A 17978-nucleotide genomic window follows, 5' to 3' on the forward strand; every position below is an offset into this window, starting at 1 on the left:
TTTCTGAAATTTTTCTTCTAACTGAACTAAATATAAGTTACGTGTCTCATAAATTTATATCGTATATTATAAAACGGAAAAATTTATCGAAGCATTGGCTTGAGCGCATCTTCTAATTATAATAGTAATTGCAATCACATTCTAATGAATTAATAGTTTCATATCTCGATTTACACGAAAAGCTCATCGCTCGAGCAAAGCTAAAATTTATGCAAGAATAAATTCAAGATCAATAAAAGGACCGCGAGAATTTGATTAGATATGAATAGCATTGGCATCTATATATATATATCGTCAGACAGAAAATAAGCCCCGACATTCCGTGTCATCGTTAATCTAGCACTCGCGTACGAAAGCGCGCGACAAAGAAGAAGGGTAGGCACCGCGGCTGGACGGCAGCACCCCCTCTTTTCCATACATTTTTTTTCAATTAAATCGGCAAACAAATAGACGATCGCGCGCGAATTGCTTCGAGGCGAATGGGCATCCCGCGGATAAACGAGTTCTCGAGGCGCGGGAGATAAAAGTCGAGCTGGCTCGCGATATAACGCTGCGTGGCGCTGATTTACGAAGTCTGCAATGGATGGAGGACGACGACGACGACGACAACGGCTACGACCGATTCCGCTTTCAACGGCGCGCCGGCCGCCGCCCGGCCGGGAAAAACGTCGATGAACGGAGAGAGAACCCCAGAGCGAGGTGGCTGAACCTTGGGCCGAACCCTCGCCGGCCCAACACCAAGTCCGACCCGCTCGAACGATATAATACGCGCTCGACTTTATTGTTCTGTTCGTAAGTGCCGCGCACTAGTTACGTTCTGGGTGCCGTTGCTCGGTCCCGAGTCTAGAGCGACTATTATGCTCCGACGATGAATCGTAACCAAGTATAAGTCCCGTCTTCTTTTTAAATTTGAATCTGAAACGAGACGAGGCTGTAATAAAAAAAAATGACATTTTTTAAATATAGCTCTTTCGTTAAAATAACTTACTGCAATATATATTCAAGTCGAAAGTTATACGCCGCGGTCAAAAGACGTATAAATTTTATCACGCACGAGAGCTCTTACATTCTGACAGTGATTGATTGTGAATATTTTTGTGATCGAATAAGATGAGATGTAAACAAGCGAATGTAACAAACCGACATGCACACGCAAACTGTGGTTACAGCCGCGGCCGAGTAGCTCGACGTAAACTACTCGCTGCTTTTTGTCGTCTCGACGCGGCGACGTGCTCGTGGCGGAAATCGCCACGCAGACGCGGATGGAAAGTGTCCGCCGGATCGTTGGCTGCGCCGACCATCCCCGAGGCAATGCGCGATCGGTGTATCGTAATAACAGTGATTTAAAAACGTCACAACGAGCGGCGACGGTCGGCAATGCACTCGCGAGAGCCGTCGAGGAAGCGTAAAGTACCTTTTCTCGAATGCAGACTGTGCACCTGAAAGGCCCCGATAAATCTTGTAAACAACTTTGCGGATCAAAAGCCGTATCGAACAATGCCCTATTATTTAGTAACCTGAGATTACTATGGTAATAGATCCGTATTGCCGTTCGTTCATCATTGTCGCTTTTCTACCGTAAGAAAAGTCAAATTAAAAAATCTTTAGTCGCCGAATAAAATCCGTTCTTGCTGTCATATAATTTAATTAATTTATATATGTATATATATTAATTATATATATTATAATGATATTTAACTCGTTTATTAATATAATAATTAATATAATTAATGTAACACAAAAAACACACGTGTATATATAAATTGTTTTATTTTCATGTATCTTGTTTCGTGTTAATTGGTTGTTAGTATTAATCGTTTGATAGGAAGTCGACGCAGAATTTCATTTAACGTTCTTTGGATAAAATTAATCGATGGAACACAATGTTCTGAATAACGACCATCGTATCGCGATATCGATGCGATCCACGCTGCGCGCCGCACGGCGATGCTTTTGACGATCGTTCCGTTGAAAAGCGATCGTATCTTCGCCGATCGATTATTATCCGTAGACATCGATGAAACGGTCAGTATATAGCGCGAAACCACGCGGAACCACAATATCGATAGAACATACATAGAACGGTTTCTGCAGTAACGTCTAATTGCCGTAACAATTATAGAACGTCGATCTAATTCACTCGGCGACCTCGAGATTATATCTTCTCTCGTATACGAACAACGCTCAACGCGATTTCCTGCTTTTATATACGAGCCATTCCAACTTCCATTCGCGCGTTATTATTTCGCGTTCGATTTATTCCACATAGTAGAGTTATTGTTAACGAAGATATTGGAATATTCTCTCTTAATTTTCGATCAACTTACAAAAAATTTTTTCGCCCCTTTAAATAAACTACTTTACTATGCGGAACATTAAAAATTCCCATTTACGGATGCTTCGAGAGTAGGCCATTCCTAAGAGTCCGAAAGAATGCTGTTCTTGCATATTTCCACGGTTCAGCACCTTCGCTTTGTCACCGTTATCGACGTTCCTTATTATTAACTCGGGAAACGAGAGCCTCGCTCGTTGACTTTTCCGCAAGGGTGCTTCTCCGCCGAGTACGTGCTCGTTGAAAAGTGAGAGCACTTCGTTATTGCGAACAGTCACGCTCCAGCTTTATTTTGTCACGAATAATCTTTATCCATTTTGTGATTATGCTCGAAAACATATGAAGAAGGTGTATTAATTTTTCGGCCGAATTATATCTTCTGAACAATTTGTAACAATTACTACTTACACATTTATTATGTACTTATTATTTCAACTGATTATTTTAATTCATTACATATTTATTTATTACTTATTTATTGTAGCGATCGTGGCTTAAAGAGTTGTGCGTCGTAGTCTCCATGTCGAGAATCCGGGTTCAAATCCGACCGTATCAATAACAAAACAAAAACATCTGATTTTATTTTGATCGCCACCTCTCGGAAAAGGTAATAGCAAATTACCGAGAGTATCTTGCCCTGTGCGCACCATCCAAGCAAAATCAATTGATCCCCCTATCAACCCGCACTGGCCAAGATGATAGGGAAAATGACTAAAATCTTCTATCCGAGATAGGTTAAGAGATAGGTTAAATAAAAAATTATATAATGTACATATTAATAATTTAATAATAATAATAAACAATAACATCTACTCACGTAGCATAGCAACGCTTTCGAGTACCTGGTAAGTGTATTTAGAATTACCTTCCTTTAATATGCTTTCTGAGTGCTTTATGCACTTAAAAGCGCTGCTGTGCTACGTTGGTAGTTTTTTCACGAAAAAGATGGATGTAGCTGTTTTTTGTATTAATATTAAATTATTAATACGTATATTATAGACATTATATAATTTTATTAATTTTTTATTTTTACCTCACGTGCCGAGTAATTCATAACATCGCGTATTACCGATGCACTTCCCTCTCGTGATTGGCTATATCGGCACGAGCATTAATACGCGATTTTCCCGACCAGACAGTAGACCGCTGTTGAATATTCAATGGTTGCATGTTACGCATTGGTGGCGATAAATTCGAGACGAGCTGCGATTACGACGCGCACGGCGCCGCCGTCCGACGGCGGCGCGCGTCTCTCGGTTCGCCGTCGTTTATTTCATCCGTGGAAGGAATTCTGGACGTAAAACGCGAAATTTATTGTCGAAGGGCCGGATGACGTCGGCGCAACGCCGCGCCGGCCGCGAGAACGAGCTTCCGCCGTTTAACCTGCCGCTCCTCGATTATGCTGACTTTTGCGAAATTGCTCGTAATTCACATTGTCTCATTGTGGCGTAACGGTGCGGGCAATCAACGTTCGCTTTACCGTAAAGGACCCGCGCGTCGCGCAAGAATAGGGAACAAAGCAGAAGACATGAAGAGTCGGCGGAGAGCCCCGCGGTCGCAACGTCATTCCGACGTTCTCGCTTCCGTTGAACTTTTCCGGCGCCAAAACGAGGAAAAAAAACTTGTGAGACAAAAAGGACGCACGATGCTGTTTGCCGAGAAACCAAAAGCGCGTATATTGTCGACGAAAAGTCGCCGGCTGACGCGATAAAAAGGTACATATCTACCGATGGCGTAAACAAGAGTCGACATAAACAAAGATAAGCGGCTCACCTGAAACAGATTATAGCCCTTATCGTACATCCACATCTCGTCGGCCGGATGTTCCTTCGGACTTTCCCGTTGACCGGCGCTTGCGACGTGAGGAGGCGCTCCTCGAATCAGCTGAATCGCCAGGGACCTCTGCAGAAGCAAGAGGCATCGGGAGGGCCCGGGGCCTCCAGGGCCCGTTCCGTCTCCTAAGATCGAGGCCATCGCGAGGGCCCTAACGATGTCGACGATAGGGCGGTGGCATCACGAAATCTGCAACAAGAGAAAAAATATATATTCAGCAATTTGACCTGGGGTGACTGTTTGAATAAGTTAGATCGGTTAGATCGTCGAAATTGATCTCTGTAAATAATAAATATTGTAATAAACAATATATATTTCTAATTAATTCTCAGTCTCAGAGCAGAGGACTACTCGACAATTTTTCTGATTCATTATATGAATATAATGATTCGAAAAAAGTGAAAAATTGATCATTAAGTTAATTGAAAAATACAAAAAGGCGAGAGGCAGTACACTTTATTTTGTAAGGTTACATAAAAAGGCGCCCGGACGATTTTATAGTTACGTAACCGAAAACTGTAGACACGCTTGATAGCGGAGGACTGCGAATGACCTGCAATTTTACGCAACGGAGACCCCCGTCTCTCATCTGCCGTGCTGTCTTACGTCCAATTATTCTTATCGTCGTACCATGGAGAGAGAGATAAAGCGACGGCGAGTTCATCGCACTATTATACGAGTTCACGAAAGTTACAGACGACGTGAGAGACTGCGCGAAATCTCCTCTACACATGCTGCGTGCGTGTCCGCGTGACGCGTACAGCCGCTTTATTGAATGTGCGTTGCAGGCGAACCACGCTCGCAGGATACACACAAAGAGTCTAAGAGTTCAGTGGTTCTCGACTCTCATCGCAAATTTACATTCGGTCGAAATTTGACGAAATGCGAATCACATATCTTATCGAAAGTTCACAATACTAATATCAATCTCTATTCAATGTACAAAAATGTTTTTAAAATAATTTAATTAATATCTCGTATACCGTCACTATATTGCATTATGTGCATTGTTGTATTTATTGACTTCTATTTTATCTAGAAAAATAAAATGTAGGCTATATTTTTCTAAAAATTTTCGCATTTGGTGATACGTGCAAATAGTTGAGAAATCCTGCGACCGTCGTTCTTCATTCTCTAAAGGCCAGAAAGCAACGTCACGTATTCCTATATTGTATCAACACTTCCCACCTCGGGCGCCTAATTTAGCTCGGCCGCCCATAGCTAAGCCGAAGGGTGAAACACCCTCACTGCGAAAATCTACGTGGCTCGTGAGACGACGAAACGCCGGGTAATAAGAAAAAGGGATGGGATCGTCATCGCCCTTGCGCACTGTCGCAGCTCTTTCTCTCTGGAGCCGAGCCAGAGTGGCGCAAGATAGCTTCATCGATTTGACGGTCCGTGTACGTGAATTCGATCTGACCTTAATTGCCAGACGGCCCCGAGTGGCCAAATGTACCGCAGTGCATCCGGATAAGGAAGAGAATTGTGGCAGATGAGCCTTGGCTTACGAGTCGAATGTGGAGTGTTGAAAACAACACACACAAAACTATCTTCGAGACTGAATAATCTAATTTTTTTCTTTTTTTTTTTTTTAGAAAAGTTCTAAAACTGTATACAATTATCATGTGCTATTACGTAAATTATTAATGATCGTGTATAAAATTAAATAGGATCAGATTGAAATTAGTACACTTAATCAGATACAAAAAGATGCTGCAGACATTTTGAGATTTATTTAACAGACTGATACTGTCTTGCGTCCTATTTATCCGTTTTCCGATAGCGATGAACGCCGAATCGTTTTATTGGGAAGTCCTACATAGTTAATAGTAGCTAAAGTTCACTTCCTGACATCGATAGATGTTTGATAACGCAGATAAGATAGTTTGTGATGCGTGACGAGCGTACGGGACACGGTACCGGTGTACCGCAACTATCGCATTATTTTTTAATCTGAAGATAATTGGATAGTTAGTGGATACACGGTCTTCTGTAATAGACGACATTGAATAATTCCCGACGAAATGGCGACCTCTCCCACGCGATCGCGACGCGCTGATGATATCCCGCGGGGATCTATATATCGAGGAAAAAAAAAAAAGAAAGATTCGCGCGGATAGGAAGGAGAATAAGATTTAATAGCGTCTAATCTTTCTCGCGTTGTTGTTCGTTCGCGTAGGCCTGTCGTGCCATCCGCTCTTCGGGCGCGCGGCTGTCTAGCGCACTTTTATCCGCGTCGTATCTCGCGAGTATCTCATTCTCACCGATACAATGGGGCAATTTTCGCAACGTACGTATGTTGGCAAATAGTTTATCCTATCTGCTTATCTGGAGAAGGTAGTACAGACGATCAGGAGATCCCGATGCAAAAGAAATTATTCCAAAACGAAACGGAATTCGAGAGTGAGAAGGAAAAAAGAATCCTTTTCGCGCGCGAGCGTCTCGCGAGTCATCAGGCCTTCTGCGGCGTGCCGCCGCGCCGGATCGAAGCTCGATTTCACCTTGTACCAGTTCGTCGGGCGGAAGGTGTTCGGCCGTGCCGCGCGCGTCGCGGAAAAAGGACTTCCTGCCGCATGACTCATTCGCCGCGCGCGTCGTGTCGTCGGATCGGGCAACAGTCTCTCATTAATGTCTCGCCAATTGTGGCTGCGCATCGCGACGCACCCGCTCGCCGCGTCGTGTCGTGCCGATGCACGCCGTTGCATCCCTGAACCTGAACCCCGGCCCGGCCGCCAATCGGATCGCGTGGGACCGACGCGGCGCCTGACGACATTAATTAACGCTCCCCGCACGTTTAATTTTCCCGTCCACGCTTTTCCTGCGCTGAAGCTTCTATACCGCGCTGAAAAGCGGAATGTCTCTCTTCGATTCCTCATAGCGCGCGAGTCACGAGCGACCTGGATTCCCCGATCTCGTCTATTATAATCGTAATTACAGTAATCGCGGCTGTCGATCGATCCGCCGGCCGTGCAAGAACGGCGACGAGGCGGCGACGACGTCTCGTCGGAAATAGGAAGAATGCGATTCGCATTAACGCGGCTATTCTCCTCGCGGTCGATCCTCACGGGCGAGTCTCGAATCCCCTCCTCCCGTCCGCGATCGCTCGTAGAGACAAGGATAATTTCCCGCGAGAGGATTACAACGCGTTTACCAGAAACGTACAAATCGCCACGCGGCGAAACGACGGTTACCGTAACTTAATTACGCGCAGCTCCGTAAGTTGCAAGTGGGATTACACGCGTGCAGTTAAGTCGAACGATGTAACTGCGCAGATACGATTTGAAATGTTGAAGATAATGCATTCCGATCTCGCCCCATTTTATCGTTCACCTTTCCTAGCCTGGAATGCTACGTTCATAGCCCTCACGGAGGTATATGTTCATCGCCTTATAAATATATATTTTTTAAACGCCTTACATATACATCGAAACGAGTTCCGCGCCGCTTTTATTATCTTGCGCCTCTTGCTAAAATAGCCGCGTCATTAATTTCCTGGCTAGACGACTTGTCCGACAATTTGTCGAAGCGCAAAATTCCTCCTCGATAAATCTCTCCGACGTCTTTCTCCAAAATTTTTTTACACTTCACTCTTTTTTTTCTCTCTCTTCCTCTTCCTCGTCGTTACGATACTCCACTTCTCGAAGAATACGCGCTAGGCTCCCCCGCCGCCGCGTCGTAAAGAGTTTGTTAAGAAAACAAACTTTCATATTCGAAGAGCAAATTCATTCCTCGCGTGACACCGTATCGCGCCCGCAGCTCGCTCGAGTCGATCCTTTGATGTATCGTCGACCTTCTCGTCGGCGAAGACCAGCCGCCGGACCCCGGGAGTCGAGTGTCTAGAAAGTACTTCTTCGCGCGCGGACCATTCTCGTAAAACGTGTAACGGGAACGATCAAACAACGTCTCGGCCTAATGGAAGTCCAAATAAAGACAAATCTACGTCCAGGCCGTCGTTGATCTCGCTCGTTGGGTGACGGCCATTGAGATCGTAAACGAGAAACGAACGAGGATTATCAATGACTACATCGACTCGCCGCGCGGGAGCCCCAAAGTATGATGAATTCTTACGTCAGTCTGTCGATGAGAACATAAATAGAAAGTCCAGAGACCGGCTGTCATCTCCGCGCTCGACGCACCGTTGGGGAAACTACGTACACGTATAGTAGACCATTAACGTCTAAGAGTTTCTTTTTAATTAACTGACAAAGAGCGTTATCAATATTAATATTTCCAAGTACGGGAGCAATTATTATGAGAGAGAGAAAACGGGAGTGAATTATCCTAGCGAAAAGAAGCGGAGATTCATCAAGCTATAAACCGACTGCGCCTTTCGGGTGATTCGGAGAAAAAAAAAGTTGCGTGACTCTCGCTTCACGCGACCGACATAGCTCGACGTAATAGGATATATCAAGAAACTCCAAGACGCAAAATTACCACACACGCCAGGTTTCCATTTAAGAATCACATAATTGTATCCTCCGGACTCTCCGGAGCTTAATTAGCGTTGCGCGGGGAGTTCTATCGGGAGACCTGTCGCATTAGCGCTTATATGCGCTGGATTATTGCATACCGAGCGGCCGTTGGTACGCACATCCGAATGCGCGCATCTGTTTTGCAATTCGGTTTAAGCCGATCCCAAGTACGAGAGGAGAGGAAAGTATACAAGACAAATAATTAATAGATAAATAATTAATAATAAATTAACAATAATATAATGATTTAAATGCAATATTCAATAATGATATTGTACATTTCGAATGAGAGTTTAAATTGTAAAACAGAAGTAGCATTAACACAATGAAATTATATCTAATAATTTCAACATAATTTAATTATAACAAGCATTCAAGTTGATTGGATTTACGTATGTAATTGTTAATTTAATCTTTACGAACGCAAAACTATGGAGAAAGAGAGGGAAACAGACGTCTAGTTTCCTCGTGGCATATATTATACGATACCTACTGAGGAGGTCAAGCGTTGAGAGTATATTCCAAGGTACCCAGCGGCGTATCCCGGAAACCCGGTTCTCACGCCTCCACCTCCGGGAGACGTCGCGGCGAGACGTGGAAAAAGCGACGCGAGAATGCACGCTATACGTGCGCCGTGAAAAAATCGCGAGGGGGATACCCAGTCGCGAATGTGTATATTATATATACATATACAGCCGCGGTCGTCGTTTCACGTTTTACGCGCACCGAGATAGACGCTCTCACGTGTGCTCACGAAGGTATTGACAGGGGGTCACCGAGGGCTACCACGCGGGTATATCCCAAGGTTCTCCTCTCTCGTAATGACAAGCAACGGTAAAGCGCGCGGGCGACGCCGTGTGGCACACGACGGTGTGTGGTTTAAAGGATGTCAATTGCGCGAGCGCGCGGATAATGTATCGTACGTGAGCGTTATTGAAATAACGACGACAAGGAGAAAGGCCGCAACGCGCCAGCCTGCAGTTTCCGATCGACTCCGCGGAACATCGGCATTGATATCACCAGCCGGCGCGGCGCGCCGCGGCCGCCGCGCCACGCCGGTGAAGTCAAACGATTCTTCAACGGCGCGCGGGCTACCGCGTTTCGCGAAAATCGCTTCTCTCAGGGAAGCACGCACTCCGGGGAGCAAGGAGCACGTGGGAGAACGATTTCTGATATCCGAGTCGCTGGTATCGTTGGTATTATCCCAGATCGCCGGCACGTGCGCTACTAGAAAGTTTTGAAACTTTACTACGTTCCGACGTTCCCGCCGATCTTCCGGAAATATGCGAGAAGAGATAGACAAGTTGAGAGAAGACAAACAAGTTTCCGCGAGAGATACGTTGATACTTAATTGACGTTTAATTAATAATAAATAATTATCAATATTTTTGTTGCAAACGCTTATTCTTTTTATTCCTGCTTTTTATCCCTTATGGGAAAGATTTCTGAAAAAAATTTATACAGTGATACGGAAAATCCGACTTGTTATTAACGCAATTGTCAGCTTCCGGATTCGAGTGTGCAGAAAAAATTAGCACACTTTATTTGAGTTTCAACTGCGAGTTTTGGAATATCCCACTTGCAGAAACGGTGATGCACTTGGAACGTTTCCAGCTCTAAATAAATTACTCGCCGTAATAAAGGCACTTTCCAGCTGCATTGCCGGTTAATAAATAATGTTCGTTCGAGCGAGAATGGTAATGTGACGATGCTCCGTCTCTCGCGCGATCCGTCTCCGCGAGAGGGGAAATATCACTGCGGAAAATCAAGTTTCGTAACGTGCTAACGAGCAACGAGCGAGCGAAAATCGAGAAACGCGAGCGAGCGAAAGAGAGAAAGAGAGAGGTGGCAAGGATACGCCGCTCGAGTAAAGGATGTCAACCGCACTCGAGTGTGACTAGCGGTCCGCGACGCGAAGGTGGTTCAACTCGGCAGGATAAATTACACCGGACGTAAGGACGGCCGGAGTCCTTGGCGGGGTGATGGCGTAATTTTCCGCGGTTATAAAGAATCTCCCCGGCGATTAATGGCCGCGTCGACGGGGGGGAATCGCGATAATAACCCCGTTAATAGGATTCGCCGCCGTAGAATGCAGCGCGAACGCATCACCATGAAAACGCCGTGAAAATAAAAGTACGGACTTTCGAACCCGGTGTGCGTGATGTTCCACTTACGGCAAGATATTGAGAAAACGCTATTTTCTCGATACCGTAAGGATAGCTTCTCCTTTATTCGAGTATAATTATTTTAAAAAGAAGTAATGTATGTGTGTGTATCGCGATGGAGATGATATTAAAATTCTTTTCCTTCCAGGTGCGATTATAAGATATACAAACATTTGTACGTGCGATCTTTCTCATCTCGAGCCACATGATTCGTGTGTATGCACACGCAATATTTCACGTATGTACGCGCGAGCACGCGCTATTCGCGCGCGTGCAAGCGGGCGACGGCGAATACGTATATAATTCGTGTCGTAATTCAGAACAGCATTTAACACTCCGTTGTAATAGATAAGACGGTTTAAATTCGTTGAATAGCAGGTACCGTATAATTGCGAAATCATCGATCTCGCGAAACTTTCACGCGAACCGGTGGTTCTCCAAGTGATACGCGAGTTTCGTGCTTTCCTTGTCGTTCTAACACGTCCAGATCACGCCATTGCACATGTAATATATCAAGCGCGAAATTAGGCGCGTTGATGCGTTGCTAAAGAAAAGTATAAAACGGGTGTATTTAAATGCAGGAGATATAGATCTGCCACGAAGATTTTACATATAAATACAGATTTGAAAGATACATATTTTAAACATAAATTAATTAGGGCCGATATTTGTTTAATAATAGCTCCATAGTTAATTTGATTTAGTCGCCCCGCGAATATGTGTATGTCGAAATGAGAGAGTCTGTTAATTAATCTAAACATAAGGAGAAAGCGAGAGTCAGAATGAAGCCGTAATTTCGCGTAATAATTTGTCCGAAAGTATCCTGTGTCGCAGGAACTTTCCATCAAATCCCCCCGAAGAGCCTACGAAGGAGCAATTTCCGATAATAAACTGACACCCCAAAAGCGTTAAGTCGCTTTGCGAGACTTCCGGAAGTCCGAAACGGTAAACGGAACGATTGCCTTATAGGTCGAATCGTACCGAACGTTCACCGACGCGCTGCGTTTAATAAGGCATATTCAGCGATAAAGAAAGTGTATGTTTTTGCACGAGAATGACTTTTATGGAGACAAATCAATGCGGGAGATCTTTAAAAAGAGTCACGCGGGAGATCGTGCGAGGACGCGCGTATAACTCGCACGTGTATTATTAACGGCAGAAGCGCACACGTACGTAATTACGTGTTATCGTTCCCAACGCTTCTCTTCCTACTTTATAAGGGAAACTAATGACGACCCGGCGGTGCATGGTTAATTGTCGGCACGTGGATCATTATCAACCGTTCGTACGTCGCGCACACGCACGTACACTCATTGTCACGCAGTAAATCGTCAGAGAGAACTGTCGGAATATCCGTTACTGTATCGTAAATACAAAATGCTCGGTCTCTCTCTCTCTCTCTCTCTCTCTCTCTCTCGGAAGTCTATTTAAAGAATCCGAGGTTAAGACAACTACATAAATTATACGGACACGCAATTAATCCAAAGAAATCAAAGGAGGAAGAGATGGAACAGATTGACGTAAATTAGGTAACTCGGTTGCAAGCTTGCGTTGCTGCGAGAGGGAAATCGCACGCTAACTCTCCTTCATAGAGGAAATCCCACATCACTGGCGGGTATATGCCATTCCGCCCGATAAAGATCGAGACAGGGCATAATAAACAGCCCCTTTTAACGTACGCACGATACGGTGCGGTATGACAATCCATACAGAAGTCACTCGTTTTCACTTTCCATCGACCTCGAGGTTGTGCACGAGCGTGTGCCCACTCGCACGGGCACGCTCACCGACACAGAGAAGCGTCAATATCGGGATACGTGCAATACATACATATGCGGCCATTATTCTCGTTATTTGCCGTCAGGCCGATCAGGGCAACGACAGATCGAGTCGAAAGTCTATTTTTCCGCGGTCGCTCGAGGAGAGGAAAGTGCGGTCGTAGGAGGAAAACAATTTAGCCGCAAATCTCTGTATGTGTTTGTATGTGCGTACTTATGTATATTGGTCGTGGAAAAAGCAATCAGAAATACCGAAAGTCTTTAGACGAGTAAACAAATAATCATTTCGATAACGCGTGAACAGAAAAAAATAAGTATATATATTTATCCAAGAGACTAATTTATTATTAAATATCTTAAAAAAACTTTTATCTCTCTTATTTTCAGTCTCGATGAATCTCGTTTAATTGAATAAACAGTCAGTTTTTTCGAAGACAGGCTTTTTCGGAGATCGGCGTCTGAAAGAAAAACGCCATTGATTTTGCCGAAAGTCAAATTACAAGATCGTGTTTTCCTTTGCTCTCGAAGAACACGCTCGCGCGCGCGCGCATGCAATATCGATTCCGTGATCTTTTTTGGAAAGGAAAGTAAGAGAGGAAATCGATCCGTCGTTCGACGGGTGTTGCAAAACGAGCAACGCGTGCCTTTGTTGTACTATGGGCCGGCGCGGCGCGCTATCATTAATATCACGCTGCTCCCCATCGACTCGCGATATACACCGGGCGGCGACTGGACCAATTACCGTTATAGCGCAAACACTGTTGCTGCCGTTAGAAAATGATTTATCGCGGATTGTTCTCGGCGCGGGATTTATTGGAGCAAGTCGCCCGGTGCTTATTGAAAACTCCTGCGGGAATCATTGCGCCGGCACCGAGAAACCGCACGCTCGCGCGCTTGCGGCGCCCTCGGGCTTGCTCGATCTCTGCCGCGCGGCGCACCATCGGTGTCTTTGATGGAAACGCGCGCGACTCCGATCGGCGCCGCACGTACGTGCGTGCCGTTACAGCGCCCACGTCCGATTTATCATCAAAACGTTCATTCTCTCTGCTTACAGATTTTCTGGAGCGAATCCGTGACGATCCGACTGCGATAACTGCCGACCGGGTGATAACGCCGATCACGGTGAGTCGCGATATACCTCTTGTATGTACACACTTGTGTATACACATTTTTTTGTCTCCGTAATAATCCCCCGAGTGTGCGAACGTGTTTTCGCATTTGTTGCTCCAATTAAGAAACTCAATTGAGCGGGTAACTCATCGGAGCGATATTCCAAAGCGGATGCCGTCGGTTTTACGACGTATTAATCTCGCAAATGTATCCTTATATGCGAAATATTATCAATTCACGCGCGGCCGCGGTGCCGCGTGTATTCGTTTCTTAGCGTAAACGCAACGTTATTTATCACCCGCTTGTAAAACGTTTACGAGTTTCGTCCTCCCGCGAAAACTCGTTTAACCGGCGTTAATAAATTACTTTATTAGATCGGCCGCGCGTCTAATCGGGGCGAATATCTTACGAGCGATCGACCGCTCAATACCGACGATCGTGCAGGTATTAGCTCTCAATTTTATTGTAACGGACGAGTAAATGCCGCAGATACACCGCTCAATGTAGCCACTTGTAAAACCTCGCGCGGGCGCGCGCGCGCCACTCGATGCGATGTATTAATTAATTAGCGGTCATTCCGCGACGTGTAATTGTACGCCTAAGATTATCGTATTTTATCGTCGGCCGGCAGAGCGTTTCGATCTTACAAGCGCGATAAGTCGCGCGAGGCGCGAATGCTAAATGCCCGGCGATAAATTTCGCAGCGGTGTGCACCCCGCGTGCGCGAGAGGGAGGGGGAGGGGGGAAATTAAGCGCTATTTGTTCAATCGAGCGCCGATCGATCAAGCGTTGCATACGCGCGCACCGTGAATTCGTGTTACATCGTCGCCGCGTCGTCGTCAATCAGCGATAAATGAGCGTGATTAATCGCGCGCGCATTGTATTCCGGGTCACCGTGCGGCGCTGCCGCGGAAAAAAAAGTTCCATTCCATTAATTTTCCACGTTCCGTTAAGTCTTCACTCTCTAAGCCCGCGGACGCGGTCGGCAAGGAGTCCGGCAAATAAACGCGGAACACGCGAGTTTCTCGGTTAAAATCACTCTTCCTTTTCTTTTCCCTCTCTCTCTCTCTCTCTCTCTCTCTCTCTTTCTCTCTTCCTTTCTTTCTCTCTCAGCGAGACCTCTCATTTCCTCCGAGCGTATAAGAACCATCATCGAGAGCCTCGTTTTTAAGCGCGAGCTAATTACGGACCGTAACGGAGCGCGATCGTATAATGTCCGAGTCCACGGAGTCCTCGCCCTCGCGCCATTTTTACCGTATACCCATCGGCTAAATATCGTCACGATCGTCTCTGACATTGTCTCCGATAATTCGATACTCCGATCCGTTTGCGTGACGATGTAACGCCTGCACGCCCGGTTTTACACGGCCGTTAGTCTAGCGTAACGTCATCGTGAACACGCAGAAACGATGCTCCGGTTTTTTTTTACCTCGCGGGGATTACTCGTTATATGGATTAGGAGAGCCAACCAGGAGCCTACTTCTACACTTCGCGGGCACACGGGGACGAGCATGCAATTTATCAATATATCACTGTTCAAACATTTACCGGTGGAAAAAAGTTTATTTTCCTCATTTATCTGAGAAGATGAGCGATGTTTTCCTTCCACGCTATTCTAAATAAATGCAAAATCCCGGTTCTCCGCTTCCCTGTGACGTTAATATTACTCGCTCCACGGCTCCGCCCGAGACTTTGCCAACAGCTTCGGGGCGTAAATACAGTGCTCTTACATAAATCTCGCGAAACGTCTTGGTTGGAAACACGAGGGAAAGACCCCTCGTGGGACAACGAGGCGAAAAGCGAAAGGAGGGATGGAAAGCTTAGGACCCTCTTTATAAGAGCGGCTGCTCACCGCCGTACTGATCACGATTAGCGTCCGACGTGAATCCCACAGATTTCTACGATTCGAGTCAGCTAATCTGGCTCGTTACAGCTGGCATTCACGACTCCGTGAAGGACGAATCCGAGCGATGAACGAGGGACGCGAAAGGTCAATATGGAACTTCGTTGTAGAGAGGTATATCCCCCCCATAATCTGGATGGTCTCTTACCGAAAAGAAATCTTGTCTGTCAAGATGATTTCCAATATCTTGGGTATGCTTTTAAAAAAAAATTATCGGATTTAGACATATGTCTTGCGATCTGTCATTACTCACTCTGGTTAAAGTGCTCCTGGAATTGGACATTATGAATCGTTGAAAGCGCGATTTATCAAGACGCGATGACAGCGATTAGCTACTTCGCGGGAATAGTGGGAATATAATCGGCGAACGATTATTTCCCCGTAAACGACCGAGCGATTAATTCATTGGCGATAATGACGGCTTGAGCGATTCGACGGCGATAAATCGAATTGGCGCACCATTCGAAGGAATTGTTTAATTTAAACGTGCGCTCGTAATTATTGCCTAACGGTGGGTATCGAGGAACGAAGGGACGCGGTAAGAGACGATCGTAAATCGTGCGCCGCGAGGAGAACGATCGTAAAGTCCGCGGCAAAAATCCCATCCGTCCGTGCGCGTGGATGATGCACTTACGGCCGGAAAGGAAAAAATGCAGATGTTCCCGGAAGTAGCGAGGGCCCGGGGAAGAGACCGATGCAAACGGCTTGAGAGAGAGAGAGAGAGAGAGAGAGAGAGAGAGAGAGAGAGAGAGAGAGAGAGACAGGCCGGGGATTCCGAAGGAGGATACGCGCGCATGGATATTACACCGCTCTAGGCCTCGGGTGTGGTCGATCATAGGATAATATGTCGTGAGAAGCTGAGTAAGACAGACTAACAGGGAAGATGGTTTCGTTTAACGCGCGGATCAACGTGAAAAATGATGGTACGCAATTGCGCGCGCGCAATTGTCGATCGCGATCTGCAGCCGACCGGATGTGAGCCGCCGGTCAGTAAGCGTCTCTACGAAAAAATCAAAGTAATTTACATGGATAATAAAAAATTAATTTAATTATAACATAATTGAATCGTAATTGAATCATACACACACGTCCTCGTGCACGTCTGTATAATTAAATCATAGACAATTTTATAGGTAATTTTTGTAGATTAAATAGTAGAAAGTAGAGATTGAATTGTAAACGATTTTTCGCGTATATTATTGGCATTATTGAATTGGAGATTTACGAGATATAGTCGTCCCGTGCGCTCCCAGGGATCGATATATCAATGAAAATATTTTAACGGTTGATAAGTACGACGACGTTTTACCCTCTCGCTGCCGAAGACAGCTGTAGGCGCTAGGAAGACTCCGTTCCTATATAACTTAAAGGCGACTATGGTCGTCCGAGTGGAACTGACGTTTCCTCGAGGCGTTTCGCCCGAGCCCGACAGTTAAAGGTTTCCACTCGTGCGATTTACACGCGCGATGCCTGTACGCACTTTGCCGGAAATTACGTTCCACGACGGGAAATAATTCTCTTTCAATTATGTCCGATCTCTGCATTTTAATTCCGTTCTAACTCAACGCGCTTACCTCCTGCTTACCTCCTTTTAGAGAGATAAAATCGACCTCGTCTATGCGCAATCTACAAAATTCGAGTTTCCCACTTACAAATATTTCGAGATGTAACAGGTTTGCTATTATGTGGTAACAACTGTGAATCGCTGTCTGAAATGTATAGCATCACACAGTCGGTCTCGCGCCGCTCGCGCGCATCGCGATGACTCCGAACAATAGCGTTCATAGAATCCGCGGTTACCACCGCCGACCGCGCCGACAATCACGCCGCTCGCATCTTCGGAGCCGGAGAGACCTCGCCGGCGAGCAACGCCACGTCCGAAAGGGAATTCCGGAGGAAGATGTACGGAACGTATGTATATGCGCGTGCGATTCCAACGACGGATTTTCGCTGGAGGGCCCGGGTGTGGTCGATCGCAGGATAATGCTCGCGAGGATACTGAGGGAGGAGGGATCCTCGAGGAGAGGGAAGAGAGCCACGGGTTCCTCTTCTCGCGAGATCGATGCCCAAAGGCGAGACGCGGTCCTCCTCTCTTCCTCCTCCACCCATCTAACTATCCGTGCACACACGTACACGTGCGCGCAAGGAGGCGGCAGCTATCTTCAAAGAGGAACTTCTCTCTTTCCTAGAAATTTTTCTCTTGGCCTCAGCCAAGGCGGTTTCCTCTATCTCTCTCTGTCCCGCGGACTCCGCGGATCCGCCTCTGCCGTGTACAGGGTGTTCGGATAGTCGTCGATGCGTGCGAGCGATTGCGCAAGCGGTGGCAGGATAATGGCCCATTCAAAGCCGTATCTTTTTTATTCGTCGTAGTATAGAGATTATTAA

At 46.0% G+C, this 17978-nt stretch overlaps 2 protein-coding genes across 3 annotated transcripts in view; one reads left to right on the forward strand and one right to left on the reverse strand.

Annotated features, from left to right (window-relative positions):
- Nucleotides 1-17978, reverse strand: part of LOC105449384 (storkhead-box protein 2) — a 74328-nt gene that overhangs the window by 33194 nt on the left and 23156 nt on the right. For both annotated transcript variants that reach the window (XM_011688599.1, XM_011688590.1), the window contains exon 2: nt 4106-4354. In XM_011688599.1, coding sequence (XP_011686901.1) covers nt 4106-4306 — 201 coding nt within the window. In that variant the 5' untranslated portion in view covers nt 4307-4354. The remainder of the gene's footprint in view (nt 1-4105; nt 4355-17978) is intronic.
- Nucleotides 13654-17978, forward strand: part of LOC105449331 (dystrophin-like) — a 47106-nt gene continuing 42781 nt past the window's right edge. The window contains exon 1 of the mRNA XM_011688498.1: nt 13654-13702. The gene's annotated coding sequence lies outside the window, so the exon portion shown is untranslated. The remainder of the gene's footprint in view (nt 13703-17978) is intronic.

This window comes from Wasmannia auropunctata, unplaced genomic scaffold (assembly GCF_000956235.1).
Source record: "Wasmannia auropunctata unplaced genomic scaffold, wasmannia.A_1.0 LD336111.1, whole genome shotgun sequence".
NCBI lineage: Eukaryota > Metazoa > Arthropoda > Insecta > Hymenoptera > Formicidae > Wasmannia > Wasmannia auropunctata.